The sequence below is a fragment of the Ochotona princeps genome, chromosome 21, assembly GCF_030435755.1.
Source record: "Ochotona princeps isolate mOchPri1 chromosome 21, mOchPri1.hap1, whole genome shotgun sequence".
NCBI lineage: Eukaryota > Metazoa > Chordata > Mammalia > Lagomorpha > Ochotonidae > Ochotona > Ochotona princeps.
In genome coordinates, this window is record NC_080852.1 from 24,494,596 (window position 1) to 24,512,016 (window position 17,421).

At 41.1% G+C, this 17,421-nt stretch overlaps 1 protein-coding gene across 10 annotated transcripts in view; it reads left to right on the plus strand.

The window, feature by feature from the left end:
* Positions 1–17,421, plus strand: part of PBRM1 (polybromo 1) — a 95,684-nt gene that overhangs the window by 6,941 nt on the left and 71,322 nt on the right. For all 10 annotated transcript variants that reach the window (XM_058678646.1, XM_058678648.1, XM_058678651.1 and 7 more), the window contains 5 exons: positions 2,840–2,987; positions 3,804–3,947; positions 6,373–6,489; positions 11,143–11,211; positions 13,621–13,719. In XM_058678646.1, the coding sequence (XP_058534629.1) occupies positions 2,840–2,987; positions 3,804–3,947; positions 6,373–6,489; positions 11,143–11,211; positions 13,621–13,719 (577 nt within the window). The remainder of the gene's footprint in view (positions 1–2,839; positions 2,988–3,803; positions 3,948–6,372; positions 6,490–11,142; positions 11,212–13,620; positions 13,720–17,421) is intronic.

Below are 17,421 nucleotides of genomic sequence, written 5' to 3' on the forward strand. Positions count from 1 at the left end.
GTATACACTGGGAGGCCTCCAGTATTCGAATCCCTGCCACTACATGGGAGACCGGTTGGTTTCCCAGTTCCCATCTTGGACCAGGCCCAGTCCTGGCTGTTGGAGACACTTGGGAGAGTAAACAGCATGAAAGATCACTCTTTATTTATCTTGCTGTTTTTATTTTTCTGTGTTTTAAATAAAATAAAAATGTTTTAAAAGTTCATTTTCTGTTTTCAATGATTGAATGATCTCCTTGTTTTTAGGACATGTATACTAACCATTAAGAGTGATGGGGCATTATGACAGAATTTTTTCAAATGGTTCAAAAGAGATGTATTATTGCAGTTATTATATAAGAATGAAATGTGAAAAGCATTTAAATATATTAAACATACTTCAAAGGATGACTACACGGCAGCTGAAGTCTCTAACAGATGAAAGCCTAGATAGCCATGATGTTCTTTGTAGAGAATAGCTCTTCTCTTAGGAGTCTAGAATGGAGCCAGATACCTGCTGTTACTGGAAGCATCTGATTGAGGCCAGCACTGTGGGTGATGAGAGAATTCACGAGGGCAGTTAGAGTGAGCATGGATTAATTGAGCATGCTGAAAGCAGGACAGCCTGAAGAGCATACCTGTCATGGTAGTATCCTCGTAGGTAGGGTGAGTTTCTTTGTGGTCCAGTGGGTTTTTCCTGTCATGTAACTTACATTTCTGGGCGAAGCTGGAGACTTCCCTTCCCCTCCAGCGCCCTGAGTGGCCTGCACACCTTGCCTCCATGGGAGAAGTAAGAAGTCATTATTTTTCCACAGGTTTTACTTGTCTCACAATGGTCCATTTGAAAATAAGACAGGAATAATAATAAACATCCAGTAGACCATAGACACAAGAAATCCTGGAAATTTAAGAAAGTATTATATGTAATTACTTAAGAAATTCTAAAAAGGAGCTTCTTAAGAAATTTTCTGTTACCTTTGAAATGCCCTTTATGCCCCTCAATATTCCTCCTCCCCAAGATAGAACCACAGCCCTGAATTTTTTTTTTTGAACATCTATTTATTTTTATTACAAAGTCAGATATACAGAGAGGAGGAGAGACAGAGAGGAAGATCTTCCGTCCGATGGTTCACTCCCCAAGTGAGCGCAACAGCCGGTGCTGTGCCAATCTGAAGCCAGGAGCCAGGAACTTCTTCCAGGTCTCCCACACGAGTGCAGGGTCCCAAGGATTTGGGCCATCCTCAACTGCTTTCCCAGGCCACAAGCAGGGAGCTGGAAGGGAAGCAGGGTTGCTGGGATTAGAACCGGCACCGGTTTGGGATCCCGGCGCGTTCAAGGCAAAAACTTTAGCTGCTAGGCTTCTGTGCCAGGCCCCCTGAGGTTTATGTTTCTAATTCCTTTTTTAAGAAATTGTTTGGATATATTAAATGCATTTTCTGTCCTTTATTATTATTACTTTTTTAAAATTTTTATTACAAAGTCATCTATACTGAGAGGAAGAGAGATAAGAGAGGAAGTGGAGCTGCCGGGATTAGAACCAGCGGCCATATGGGATCAAGGCGAGGACCTTAGCCACTAGGCCACACTGCCGAGCCCTCTTATTACTTTTGTAGGCTGCTTATGCCAAGGCTCTCATCATTTTCTTTTTAGTTAGTATAAAGTCAACATACATAATAGACATGGGGTAGTACTTGACAAGAAAAATCACTAACTACCCCCAAAACAAACAACAGCAAAAAATTAGAATAGACAGAGAACAACAAGGAAAGCTTAGAACTAGACAGGAAACGATCAGTGGGGACTCACACATAACTTACTAGGTAGGACACGAAAATAAGTTACTCCTAACTAGGGTGTGGAGGATTTCTCTGTACATCCCTTCTAACAGTGTTCAGTGCCTCAGCTGGTGTCATATGCCTTGGTAAAGCTATAAGCCAGTTTAGACTATCCTAAAGTCTGCCAAGTTCAGTAAAAATTATGCTTCAACACAATAAGCTGCCAAATACTAAAATGAAAATAGACATGAGACAGCTGAATAGTTTCCTATAGCCGTTTTAAGGTAGGTAGAAGCCAACTGTATACAAACTATAATTGAAATGTTAATGAAGTAGTCACAGGATGTGGTTATGAATCCGCATTTTCTAACATATCAGTCACTCAATACAATGTTAATTTACCCCATAATGTTGGAAACTTGTTGATGTTAAGTTATGGCTTTTAATTGGTCGGAATGATATTCTGCCAGTTATGCCTTCAGACCAGAGTTGATCTCCCCAAGAAACTGTTGAATTGAGCGGGACAGTAAGATGCTGGACTCTATGCATGGCTCATGCTTGCAATAAAAGAAACAAGACTGGATTTGAACTGTAATACTGCAATAAGGTGGAGCAATCCACCATGGGGGGAGGGCACAGGGAGGGGATGGGGGAACATCAGAGCCTATGAAACGATGTCATAAAATGAAATGCAATATATATGTGCATATATATATATATAAAGAAAAAGAAAAATTACTAACTAAAATCTTTCTGACTGCAGGAAGATAACCTGTGTTGTACATTTATGAAGCCATTTTTACAAGTCATTTTCATAGATGGTACCATTGAAAAGGGGTTAAAGTTATCATCCTAAACCTTATTAAGTGTTTAAAGATGATTGCAGATGATAGTTTAGTTGCTTGTTTGTTTTTTTTAATACTAGTACTTATTTTGAAAAGAGGACACAAAATGGGTCTTGATTTTGTGACTTTCTTGTTCTAGTGGAGTGAGTCTGACAGCAAATTCTGTTGGACTTTACCACAGACAGTTTGAAATATCTTTTTATGAGCTTCTGATTAATACCATTTCTTGCAAATGTAACAGAAATCAGCCAGACTACTATGAGGTGGTTTCTCAGCCCATTGACCTGATGAAAATCCAGCAGAAACTGAAAATGGAAGAGTACGATGATGTGAATTTGCTCACTGCTGACTTTCAGCTGCTTTTCAACAATGCAAAGGCCTATTATAAGGTAAGGCGGCCGCACACTGGATAACTGTTGATGAATCTGACAGGTAATCAGTGCTTTCTCTTTGTGACTTGAGTTTGTATTTTTCTTACTAATAGGATGAACGTTCATACAATTATATTCCATTTTTGTTGTGTAAACTATGAGATCTTTCACCCATTTTTCTTCAGCCGCTAGGCCACTGTGCCAGGCTCTAAATGATATTTCTTAGTGTGGTAGCTCAAGTTACTGATTAGGATACTCATGTCTTCAGTGCTGATTTGAGTCTTAGCTGCTCTGCTTCCAGTTCAGTGTCCTACTAATGTACCTGAGATGGCCATGTGAATGATGGCCCAAGTACTCGAGTACCATGCGGCCACGTGGATGGAAGACCCAGAGGGAGTATCTGGCTTCTGGCTTTAACCTGGCCCAGGTCTGGGCATAAACGGCATTTGAGGAGTGAGCTACCAGATGAAAAATCTGTCTGTCTCTGTGTCTGTCTCTGGTTTTCAAATAAGTAGAAAAATTAAAAAAAAAGTCTCAGTGTATTGATCTTAGTTTTAATTTAGCAAATCAGTTACCTTTTGCCTCATCTTTCTGTAATGTAATAAGGCATGAATACTTGAATGTAAGAATGCCTTTAAAACATACACTTAGTTTCTCAGAATAGGGGTTGAGGCCCTATGTTCTCTAATAAGGACTTTAAATTTTTATAGTACAGTTTTCGAAATTGTATCTTAAAATACCTGTTTCTGCTTAAAATACCTGTGTCTGCTAAGTAGTGATGAATTTACAGTAAAATAAAAAAGTGGTTTTTTTTCCCTTTGTGCTGATGTATAGCCGGATTCTCCAGAATACAAAGCTGCTTGCAAACTCTGGGATTTATACCTTCGGACAAGAAATGAGTTTGTTCAGAAAGGAGAAGCAGATGATGAAGATGATGATGAAGATGGGCAGGACAATCAAGGCACAGTTACTGAAGGAGTGAGTGTGCAGATGAGTGGGCCGTTGGAACGTGGATGCGATCCCTGTCTCTGATTCCCTTTGAGCTGGTGTGGGTAACTGGGCTTTCTCTGTTCTTTGTACTGCTGCGCTGAAAGGGAAGTGGATATTTAATCAATGCCCCACCCTAGTCTTTAGGAGTCACTCTAGTCTTTAGGAGTCACTCTAGTCTTTAGGAATATTTTGCACAATTTTTGCCATGCTTGGTTGTTTTCATGAATTACAGTAATGCATGTTTTCTGTTCTGTTTTAAGGACTACCAGTGTTTCTAGATTGAGGCATTTAAGGGTAGGCAGAGTTGGAGAGTCAGTGAATTTACCACCTTTAGGAGTACTTTTGTAGTTAGACTGACTAATGCTTCTAGAACCTGCTGAGTGTGTTTTTATCTCGATAATTTTGCAGTTCCTGTTTGCAAAGTTCCAGTCATCCTGGAAATTTAAAAATAAGCTTTGGAAAGAAGAATTACTTACTTATTTAGAGGGCAGAGTGATAGAGGTTTAGAAACAAAAGTTAGAGAGACCTGTTCCATTTATTGTTTCACTTCTCAAACGCCTGTGGTGCCAGCATCCCATGTGGGCACCTGTTTGAGTTCTGACTGCCCCATTTTCTATCCACTTCTCTGCCAATTGCCTGGGAAAATAGCAGAGCATTTATTTTGTTGCAGAAATTCTTTTAAAAGAAAAGGGTTGGGCCCAGCCCTCGTGGCTGAAGTCCTTGCCTTGCATGTGCCGGGATTCTGTGTGGGAACCGGTTCATGTCCCTCTACGCCGCTTCCCTTTCGACTCCCTGCTTGTGGCCTGGGAAAGCAGTCGAGGACGGCCCAAAGCCTTGGGACCCTGCACTCGTGTGGGAGACCCAGAAGAAATTTCTGGCTCCTGGCTCTGGATTGGCTTAGCTCTGGCCATTGAGACCATGTTTACCCAGAAAGTAAATGACATAAAAATGGGAATATTAGTTTACTTTCATATTGTCATGTTGATTCTCTTAAGCTTATGTTGTTGGGAACTCTTGCCACATTAATATATTTTAAATATTTATTTGTTATCTTTTTATTGCCAAGTATTTTGCTAATCCCAAAACACTTAGTGTGCTTCTCTCTCAGCAGTTGTTTAGAACAAAAGTATCAGTGCTTTTCATAATTTATGCAAGAAGTAATGACTAATATTTGCTTTATATATGTGAAACATGAATTTGAGATAGCATTTAATATAAATATTTTAAAAATATTTATTTATTTTCATTATAAAGACAAATATACACAGAGCAGGAGAGACAGAGAGGAAGATCTTCCGTCTGATGATTCACTCCCCAAGTGGCTACAGTAGTCGGAGCTGCGCTGATCCGAAGCCAGGAGCTCACAACTTCTTCCGGGTCTCCCACACGGGTGCAGGGTCCCAAAGCTTTAGGCCATGCTTGACTGCTTTCCCAGGCCACAAGCAGGGAGCTGGATAGAAAGTGGGGCTGCAGGGGTTACAACTAGGCGCTCATATGAAATCTGCTACATGCAAGGCGCGGACTTTAGCTGCTAGGCTACCATGCTGGACTCCATTTAGTATTAAATCTTAAGCAGAGGGGCTCGGCAGCGTGGCCTAGAGGCTAAGGTCCTCGCCTTGATCCCATATGGCCGCTGGTTCTAATCCCGGCAGCTCCACTTCCTCTCTGTCTCTTCTCCTCTCAGTGTATCTGACTTTGTAATAAAAATAAAATAAATCTTTAAAAAAAAAAAAAATCTTAAGCAGAACATCCCATTGTTTATTATAAAAACGTTCTTCAAATTCAGACCCTTATTTTTGAGGTATGCTTTTTCCTGTGTTCAAACATTAATTGAGCTAGGTGCAAGCCAGTCAGTCTGAAAGTAAAGATAATGCCCATAATTTTACTTTATCTCTTTTCAGCTTTGACGTAGCTTGAATTCAGTTGTTAGATCTGACAGAGGACTTCTGTAGTCTCACTTCTGTAGTCATTGTCCTACCGGGACATCATGACTTCAGTGGAAACAAATGACAAATGTAGAAATGGCCAAGCATTCAGGGCATGTTCCTTCCAGCTCAGTCACGGACCCTGAAAAGATCATGTATTTCAATACATATGGTGCTTGAACTGTGTCATTGTAATGTTCACTGCAGAATGGAGTTCAGTACAAGGACCTGAGCCAAGGGATTTAGTCACTACATTGATGTAAGGAGCATTATTCATTCCTTGTAAGCCATACTAGCAGTGCAACCCCATGGTCCGATATTAGAACATTTTTCTGTTTTCTTGAGCCTGTACTTAAAATAGTTACTGTTTAGAAACTGTTGTTTTGAATTAGTTTTTCGGTTTCAGAAGCTATTTAATATTGGGTTTGTGTTTATGGATTTCTGTCACAAAATGCTTTTTTCTTCTCTTCTCTGTCTGCACCCCCCAGTCTTCCCCAGGTTATTTGAAGGAGATCTTGGAGCAGCTTCTTGAAGCCATAGTTGTGGCGACAAATCCGTCTGGGCATCTTATTAGTGAACTTTTTCAAAAACTGCCTTCTAAAGTGGTAAGTGATGTGATTGGAGGCAGGTGAATTAAACATCTGCTTTTGTGTTAAGTACCACGAGAATTTTAATAGTTCTGAGTTGTTAGTACATAAAATAAGGTTAAAAAGACAGTGCTGGAGGCAGTCCAGAGCATGTACTCATGGTGTCAGGATCAAACACAAAGGGATATTTCTGTCTCTCATTGCACTTGACCAGAAGGTTATGGATTCTTTTTCCCAACCCTTAGGATTTAGATATTTATTTGAATGGTAAAAATTACAGAGAGAGGGAGAGGCCAAGATCTTCCACCCACTGGTTCACTCCACACATGGGCTGGATGGATGGGATATGGAGCAGTTGAGGCTCATACGGAATGACACTGTCACAGAAGGTGGTTTCATCCATTGCGTTATAATGTCAGCCCTAGGTTATGGATTTTTTTTAAATTGTGTTTTTATTCTTATTCATTCATTTTTGGTAATTCTTTTTGTCTTTATTGTGGAAAAATATACAAAACAAAACATTGTTGCCATTTTAATGTGTGTAGTTCTGTGAGATTAAGTATTCACCTTCCTATATCTCCAGAGCTTTTACTCTTGTAAAACTGAAGCTCAATAGCCCTAGGGCAGGAAGTATACCGCTGCTATTCCCTGGCTACTACTTACCACCATTCTGCTGTCATCTTGGATGTGATGATTCTAGGTGTGTCATATAAATATTTGACCTTTTGTAACTGGCTTATTGTACTAAACATGTGCAGGTTCATCCATGTTCCGTATCAGGATTTTATTCTTTTTTCACAATGAATAATAATTCAGGGATGGGGAATTTGAGCTGCAGGTTATTTGAGGCCCAGAAAAATCATTTGGTTTGGCCATGGCAGCTGTAAGTAGGAATTGAAGTGCAGTAAATCTGCAGCAAGCTAATTTTTAAGTTGGTAATTTTATAACTGATGTTAAAAATATCCAAATGGGGGCCCAGCGGCATGGCCTAGCAGCTAAAGTCCTCGCCTTGAAAGCCCCGGGATCCCATATGGGCGCTGGTTCTGGTCCCGGCAGCTCCACTTCCCATCCAGCTCACTGCTTGTGGCCTGGGAAAGCAGTCAAGGACGGCCCAATGCCTTGGGACCCTGCACCCGTGTGGGAGACCCGGAAGAGGTTCCTGGTTCCCAGCTTCGGATCGGCGTGCACCAGCCATTGCAGTTCACTTGGGGAGTGAATCATCAGACGGAAGATCTTCCTCTCTGTGTCTCCTCCTCTCTGTATATCTGACTTTGTAATAAACTGAATAAATCTTTAAAAAAAAAAAACAAAAAATATCCAAATGGGGCTGGACATAGTAGCTTAGCAGCTTAAGTCCTCACCTTGCACATGGCCGGATCTCATATGAGCACCAGTTTGTGTCCCGGCAGCCCCACTTCCCATCCAACTCCCTGCTTGTGGCCTGGGAAAGCAGTTGAGGATGGCCCAAAACCTTGTGACCTGCATAGGAGACCCAAAAGAGGCTCCGGGCTCCTGGCTTCGGATCATCTCAGCTCCGGCCATTGCAGCCACTTGGAGAGTGAATCAACGGATGGAAGATCTTCCTCTTGTCTCTCCTTCTCTTTGTATATCTGACTTTCCAATAAAAATTTAAAAATCTTGAGAAAACATAATATAATATATATCCAAATGACTCTAGGCAAGGGAAGGTTCCACAGCCCTGGTATATAAGCATTGTGTTTTTGGAAGCATTCACATGTCAGTGGAAATTTGGATTATTTCCAAGTTTAGCACTTTCGTGATAAAATAAAAAGCACCCAAACTAGGCGTTTTATGTGTTTATTGGTTTCTTTTTTCAAAAACTTTATTTACCTCTTTGAAAGGAAAAATTAGAGACAGAGGGAGAGATAAGAGAGAGATGTCCCAAATGACTGCAGGAGCCTAGAACTCCATCTGAGTCTGTCACATGGGTGGAAGGGGCTAAGTTACTTGGACCATCTTCATTGTTTTCTCAGGCACATTAGCGTTGAGCTGGATGCAAAGTGAAGCAACAGATATTCCAACCAGGACTCATATGTTACTAGTATCCCAGGTGGTGGCTTAACTTGTACTACAGTGCTGCTCCATTAAAAAAAAAAGTGGGTCCCTGTGACTTGACACTGGAAAATGAATAGCTAAAGATGCAACTCACGTTGTAGCCTCTTTGCACAGCAGAAGTTTCCATGTCCTCAGCGTTTTGGTATTCCTGATTAACTGTATTTATTGCACTTGTGATCTGTTGCTTTTGTGTCTACTTCATTCCCTCTGTCCTAAATTTTTTGAGGACAGAAACTATCCCTGTTTGTCTTTATGTCACTGGTTAGAGTCCAGATGTCATTGGGCTGAGAAAAGATTTTTGACTAATGGATAGTGTACAGCTTTCCTTTCCAGTCGTTGACAAGACTCGTTTTTTAATGCTGCGCATTGACTAACATGTAAAGCACATGACCACTCTTAACCTACTTAGGGGTCTGGTAGAAGATTTATGATCATGAGCCGAGCCATTTGGCTGCTGGTTAATATGCCAGCACCCTGTATCAGAGGGCCAAGTTCTCACAGCCTCATGGTACCTGACTCCAGCTTTCTGGAAGCTACAGTAGTTGGATTTTTTGCCACCCACGTGAGAGAACTAGATTGGCTTTCTGGCTCCCAATTTTAGCCTTGGCCCAGCCCTGGCCTGTTGGGCACAAAATATGCCAGCACCCTGTATCAGAGGGCCAAGTTCTCACAGCCTTATGGTACCTGACTCCAGCTTTCTGGAAGCTACAGTAGTTGGATTTTTTGCCACCCACGTGAGAGAACTAGATTGGCTTTCTGGCTCCCAATTTTAGCCTTGGCCCAGCCCTGGCCTGTTGGGCACCAGACAAATGACTGCTCACTATCTGTCTGTCTTGCTGCTTTTCAGATTTTTATAAAGGACAGGGAGGAGACGTTTCGTGAGAGACCTGAGGGGCAGAGCTGTTCTGCTTTTGCCTTTGTAAATCTCTCCAGACACTCTGACTCAGTAGAAGGATTGGGAACTGTGGGTCGGCAGCCTGGCTTTTCTCTTCACCTCCTGCTGGGTGGTCTTTCCACTATAGTTATCCCTCTGAACTGTCTTTCAGAAGGTGGCTGGGGAACGTTTTGATACAAAGACTAGAGTGGGGTCAAGGTGGCGGTTACATGATAAAGCATTGCTGAAGTTTTCCCTTGCCTGCTGTGATACAGTGATGACTGACTTGCACAGATGGGAATTGCTGAGAAAGCAAGTCTAACCTCCCTGGATTCCTTTATAACTAAGAAAACCAGTTTCTGAATTTTTATTAACTTCAGTTGTTTCTCATGCAGAGCACACCCTGTTGGGATTCCTGAAGTCAGGGAATTGTTGTGAAAAACCTCAGGGATGGGGCGGGAGGGGGAGGTGGGCCTACAAATGGCTCAGAGGCTACCTTCTCACCCTGCAAGCACTGTCGTCCCATATGGGCACTGTTTTCTATCCTAGCTGCTCTGCTTCCCATCCAGCTCTCTGCTTGTGGCCTGGGAAACCGGTAGAGGACACCCCAAAGCCTTGGAACCCTGCACCCATGTGGGAGACCCTGAAGAAGCTCCTGCTCCTGGCTTTGGCTCAACTCTACTTGAGCTGTTGTGGCCACTTGGGCAGGTGAATCAGTGGATGAAAGATCTTTCTCTCTGATTCTCTGCAAATCTTAACTTCCTGTCCAATAAAAATAAGTAAGTCTTTAAGAAAAAAACAAACAGAAAAAAAACCTGAAGGATGTCCCCACCATATTCATCTTGAGATGAGCTAGTACTTGATAATTCAGAAGTTGCCAGTAATTTTGCTTTGCTATTTTTCTTTTTTAAATATTTATGTATTTATTTATTGGAGAGTCAGATTTTACAGAGACAATGATCCTCCATCTGCTGGTTCACTCCCCAGTAGTTCCAGTAGCTAGAGCTGAGCTGATCCAAAACTTGGAGCCAGGAGTTTCTTCTAGGTACATGTGGGTACAGGGTCCCAAGGCTTTGGGCCGTCCTCAGCTGCTTTCCTAGGCTGCAAGCAGGGAGTTGAAAGGGAAGTGGAATATCCGGAATCAGAATCGGCGCTCGTTTGGGATCTCAGCTTGTGCAGGGTGAGGACTTAAGCTGCTAGGTGACTGCGCCAGGTCTGAGTTTGCTATTTTTCAACACAGTTTCATTTAAAAGGTACATTTTGAAAAAATGTATTTTTACAGAAATAAAGCATTATGCATGAGATGAACAAAATCTTATTTCTGACCTTTTATAGATTTTAATGAAGGAATGTTTATATGAAATATTATGTAGTTGTTTAAGTTGGAAAATTAAAAGATTTTGTAACAAGCCCATAAAGGACAGTCTTGTGCCTTATTTCAAAGCTGGAGACCATAAATTATACAGTTGTATAATTCTGTGCACGAGGAGGTTTTTAAACATTCAGTCATAGCATATTTGCCGTATGAAGGTATATGTTCAATGCCAAGTGTAAATAAACTCACGTTCTGCTATTGGATGTTTCACTAAGCTTCTGAAAATCACATAATGTGCTAGTAGCCATGTCTAGCTGTTCAGTGGTTTAGCAACAGATTTTAAGTGTGCTTATTTTTTTAATGGATGCTAACACTTACTGAGCAAAACTTTGTTTTTGTCTTCTAGCAATATCCAGACTATTATGCAATAATTAAGGAGCCTATAGATCTGAAGACCATTGCCCAGAGGATACAGGTATGAAGATGCTGTTTGTAATAGTCTGTGGTGACAAATTCCTCTTTCTTGTAGACTTAGAAAAGCCAGAAGCATATGTCTCTGTAGAGTTATTAGCAAATCACTGGGACAGTGTGGTGGCTCAGCAGTCTAATCCTCTGCCTGTGGAATAATCTCTCCAGTACTTTCTCTATCTTCTTCACTCACCCTGTCTTTCTTCCTGCATTTCTGCTACTCAGACTGAAATCACTTGTATTTATTTATTTTTATTGGAAAGTCAGATATACAGAGAGGAGAAGAGACAGAGAAAGTTCTTCCATCCGCTCATTCACTCCCCAAGCAGCTGCAGTGGCCGGAGCTGTGCCGATCCGAAGCCAGGAGCCCAGAGACTCTTCTGGTTCTCCCATGCGGGTGGGTGCAGGTTCCCAAGGCTTTGGGCAGTCCTCGACTGCTTTCCTAGGCCACAAGCAGGGAAGTGGATGGGTGGCGGAGCAGCCGGGACACAAACTGGCGCCCATATGGGAACCTGGCGCCTATAAGGCGAGGACTTCAGCCACTAAGCTACTTTGCTGGGCTTTACTTGTTTTTTTTTGTTTTGTTTTTTAATTATTTATTATTTAACTTCAGTAATTACATTGTATTATGTGACACAGTTACATAGATACTTGGGTTCTCCCCACCCCTCCCCAAACCCTCCCACCATGGTGGATTCCTCCACCTTGTTGCATAACCACAGCTCAAGTTCAGTTGAGATTTCCCCATTGCAAGCGTATACCAAACATAGAGTCCAGTATCTTATTGTCCCGTCAAGTTCAACGGCTTCTTAGGTATACCCTCTCTGGTCTGAAGACAGAGCCAGCAGAGTATCATCCCAGTCAATTGAAAGCTCCAACATACCATCAGCAAAAATTTACATCATTATGGAATTAATTGACATAGTAATGAGTAACCAATATGTTAAAAGTAAATGCGAGTTCCCAGCCACCTTCTGTGACCACCTCACCTATACTTCAATTTTAGTTTATACACAACATATAACATTCAAAACATAACATGTTATACATAACATCATATCATCTTAAATCAAGGCAAACATGTGGTATTTAACCTTTTGGGATTGGCTCATTTCCCTTAGCATGATGGTTTCCAGTTTGGCCCATTTGGCCACAAAGAACTGCATTTTGTTTTTTTTAATAGCTGAATAGTATTCCATGGAGTAGATGAACCATAGCTTTCTTATCCAATCCTCTGTTGATGGGCATTTTGGTTGTTTCCATGTTTTTGCAATTACTGATTGTGCTGCTATGAACATAGGAGTGCATGTTGGTTGCTGGGATTTACTTGTATTATTATACTGCAACTCCTTGTGCCAGTTTAATAATAATTCTCTCTAAAGCAGAAAACAAATTATGGATACATCAGAATTGTTGGGACGGCGACTGAGGGACTATTCTGGGAAACATGCAAAGCTCAGGCCTTGCACTGCGCAGCTAAGCTTGTGCACAGCCCCTTGGGGTGCCGTTGCCGTTCCTAGCCCCTTCGGGCCCCGGATGCTTGCTGCTCCTGTGCTAGGCTTTTCCTTGCTGCAGCTGTCAGGGACAAGTTACTGTCCTTCCCTGGCAGTTGCTGTGGTCACTTGTCCTCTAAGCATGAATTTGCTGACATGTGGTTCTTTGCCAGCAGCCTTCCCTCTTGGACCTTCTCATTGGACGGGGTGTGCTCCCTGACAGGGATTCTTCCAGATGTTGGGTGGTCCTACGTAGCAGATAACCTTTTTCCTCTCCTTTGCCAGGCTCCCTGGACCCTACCTCATTTGTCCTCATCCTATGTGTGCAGCTTATATTATGATTCTGCAATTTTCCCATCTTCCCTCAAGTTCATTTCGTTAGTCTCAAACCTGAGCTGTTCATTTGTGTGTGTTTATCACTAGTCATATGTGCTGTTTACCAAGAGTGTCTCCTCACTTCATTTCCTTTTCAGTTGAGGAAAGTATGAGTATCACTGGTTATTTTCAAACAGTGAACTTTCAGATACAGTAGCTTGTGGGTAGTCATGTAATGGTAGCCTGTATGCTTGATTGATTTTATGTTTTACTTCAGGATGGGCTTATCTCTTACTGTCAAGCCCACTTCAACGAATTAGTATTTAGGAAGAACTTAAAACAGTTCTTTTTGTGTTATAACCACTTTGTGTTTGCTAGATATAACTGTTTTACCTTATTTGATTTTTAAAAACTTTTTATGAAAATGTTACTTAGAGCAAAAAATTATTTGTGAATGGTTAATAGTAATAATTTGTATAAGGAAAAATGATTTCGCTTTCCAGAATATTGGAAATGTGGAGAATTTTTAAAATATGTGTTCTTTTTTTAGAGATTATATTGATTAACTCTCATTAAGAGGAACTGCTGTGTTTTGTTGTTTACTATAGAATGGAACCTACAAAAGTATTCATGCAATGGCCAAAGATATAGATCTCCTAGCAAAAAATGCCAAAACATATAACGAGCCTGGCTCTCAAGTGTTCAAGGTCAGTTTTCTGTATTGTGTCCCAGTATTCTATTCTTTTTATTGCTAAGTAATATCCTATCATGTGAATGTGCTGTGCTTGATTTACTCATTCATCAGCTGCTACACATTTGAGTCATTTCTGCTTTTTGGCTATAGTGAATAATGTTGCTGTGAGTACTCACATATAAGTTTATATGTGGATTTATACCTTAATTTTAGGGGGTGTGGGATAAAATTGCTGTCATGTGATAACTATGCATTTGCTGAAGAGTAACCAACCTTTTTGAAAATAGCCATGTTGGAGCCTGGCACAATGATTCAGTGGCTAAATCCTCGCTTTGCAATTTCTGAAATCTCATGTGGGCACTGGTTCATGTCCTGGCTGCTCCACTTCCCATCCAGCCACCCTGTTGGTGGCCTGGAAAAGCAGTGGAGGATGGTCCAAAGCAGATGGTCTAAATCTGCCTTTCCAGTAAAAATAAGTAAATCTTTTAAAAATAATAATAATAAATCTTTTTAAAATTTATTTATTTTTATTGGAAACTCAGATATACAGAGAGGAGGAGAGACAGAGAGGAAGATCTTCTATCTGATGATTCACTCCCCAAGTGGCTGCAACGGCCAAAGCTGTGCCGATCTGAAGCCGGGAGCCTCCTCCAGGTCTCCCACATGGGTGCAGGATCCCAAGGCTTTGGGCTGTCCTCAACTGCCCTCCCAGGCCACAAGCATTAAGTTGGATGGGAAGTAGAGCTGCCAAGATTAGAACCGGCACCCATATAGGATCCTGGTGCATGCAAGGAGAGGACTTTAGTTGTTAGGCTATTGTACTGGGCCCAAAAATAAGTAAAGCTTTTAAAAAAATTTTTAAAAGGCATGTCATTTTACATTCCCACTAGTGATATACAAGTGTTGCAGTTTCTTTGTTATTCCAACCCTTGTTTTTTATTTTTGTTTTTATTTTATACTGTGTACCCAAGTGGATGTGAAGTACTCTTACTGTGAATTTGATTCGTGTTTTCATAATAAGTAATGATGCTAAACATCTTTTCATATACATGTTGGCTATTTCTGTATTTTTAAAGAAATGTCTGCCCATTTGCAAATTTTAAATCAGGCTTTTTTTTTTTACTTCTAACAGTTCTTTATACTGGGTAGTATCAGATAGATGATTTTAAACACTGCTATATTTTCAATTTTATGCTGCTGTTCTTTGACTCATAAAAATGGTTTTGTTTTATGAAGTCCAAGTTTGGTTGGTTGGCTGATGTGTTTTAGTTGTCTTATCAAAGAAACCCTTGCCTAACCCAAGGTCATAAAGATTTAACACTTTTGTTTTCTTCTAGGAATTTCGTAGGTTAGCCATTACATTTAGATCTTTACCCCAATTTGAATTTCTTTTTTTGGAGGTAAGGTAGGAACTCAAATTCGTTTTTTCACTTGGGATATAACCCAGTGCCTATTCTGAAAAGACTGTTCTTTTTCCCATTAAATTTTCTTGACACCTTTATTGAAAATCAGTTGACCATCTCTGTTCATCCAGAAGTCTATTCTTGTGCCAGAGTTAGTTTTTGTTCCATTGTTTAGTTAAATATTGATTCAGTCCCTGTATTTATTTATCTCTTGTTTTTAACATGAGTTATTTATTTTAAAGATTTATTTATTTATTTATTTGGAAGAGTGGGGGAGAGATTTTTTTACCTGCTGGTCACTCCATATATGGCTGCAGCTGCTAGGGAAGGGGCAGACTGAAGTTAGGAGCCAGGTGTGTCATTGAGGTCTCCCACAGAGGTGACAAGGTCCCGTGTAGTTGGACTCCTGCTTTCCCCAGGCCACGAGCAGAGAGCCAGAGCAAGTGTTACAGAGCTGAGGTACTCCAACGTGTTGGGCTTGTCTTCAGTGCAGACTAGTGAGATGGAATTTGGATCTACTGAAGAACTGGTTTGACTGGCCTGGTATGTCAACATATTCTGGTTTAATTACATGTTCCTCAAATAGCAAAAACCTTCCATCCTGTGTCCGTGGGAAGAGTGTCCCTCCCTATTGTGAGGCTTCTTATATAGCACCCCAGGTCCCAGCTGAGAGGCAGTACTTTTTGGGAAAGGGGACTTTTGATAAAAAAGATAGGCATATAGATTACGTAGGGTAGAGGAGGTATGGTTTCCAGCTCATGACCCTAAGCTAGCTACCTACCTATATGCATTTTCATTCCCCCCTCAGAAATTTTTCAACCCTTAATCTTAAAGGTTGCTGAAGGATGCATCTTCTGCAGCTACTTCCAGCTGATTAGGGTTGTAGACCTTGCCTGTCTCATCTAATGGATCCATCTCTTGAGCCAGAGAGTTTTTTTTTAAGATTTTCTTTATTGCAGTCATACACACACACACACACACACACACACACACACACACACACACACACAGAGGAAGAGAGGCAGAGAGAAAGATTTTCCATTCTCATTCACTCCCTAAGTGACCACAATGGCTGTAGCTGGGCTAATTCAAACCCAGGAGCTCTTCTGGGTCTCCCACACGCCGGTGCGGGGTCCCAAAGCTTTGGGCCATCCTCGACTGCTTTCCCAGGCCACAGGGAGCTGGATGGGAAGTAGAGCTGCTGGGATTAGAATTGACGCCCATATGGGATCCAGGCGCGTTCACGTCAAGGACTTTAGCCGCCAGGCTACCACGCTGGGCCCAAGCCAGAGAATTTTTAGTTAGTGCCCGTGGCTTTGTTCCCTGCATGATCCTCATTACTCTGAGAAGTTGTTGGATTCTTTTTGACTTTGAAATAAGTCTTTGGTTGGTTAACTAGAGTAGGCAGGTTGTCTTTCCTGTGTACTGGGGTGTGTTCGTTTCCTCTATACTAGAGCTTTCTAAGGTGGTAGAGTAACATGCAATGTGTGCGCTGAGGTCAGGGCTCATGCTCATGAGCTCTGTTCCCTGATGTCGGAGATCTGGGGGCATCCAAAGCCAACTGGATGTGAAAGCATTGTTGGCCACTTTCTAATGCTAAAGGCCATCGATGGGATCAAGGACAGTTATGATAAAGGCAGGTGTTCCTGGAAGACTCAGGTGACTTGCTTCCAGGACGTGTGAGGGCAGGGGCAGCTCTGGATCCTAGACCCTCTGCCAGCTACACCAGTCGTTACCTAGGACCAGGACAACCTCTGCCGTTAGTCCCTGTATTCAAACTTCATTAATATGAAAAACGATCTGAGGTGTAATTTACAATGTAGCAGACTTTCATTGTTTTCTAATTATTTTTTTAGAATTATTCTAGTCCTGCAATGAACAGCTGCTTATAAAATTTGCTTAAATTAATAAAGGTATTCAGAAACCTTTTTGTAGTAATATCACTTAGACTTTTTGAATGCTAACACAAATGCTAAAATTTTTGTTAGTAAAACTTTATTTTTTGTCTTTTAAGAAACTTGTAAAATCAAGTAAGATTTCTAGAGTCCATGTGTTTTCATTGCTTGATAAGACATTTTCAGTGTGCAATACTAATTGCTTGTTGATATGATTAAGAAGTTTACTTTTGATCTGGTTATTTTTCCTAAGCCTAGCTTTGAAGAGAAAGGAATTTTGATTTGATATGTTAATATACTGTTAATTTAAGCTCTTCAGTTTGTGTGCATAGACTTTGAACCAGAAATACATCTTTTGTTTCAACTTTTAGATCAGAGTACTGAAATGGGATTCACTGTGCTTTGCCATCAGATCTT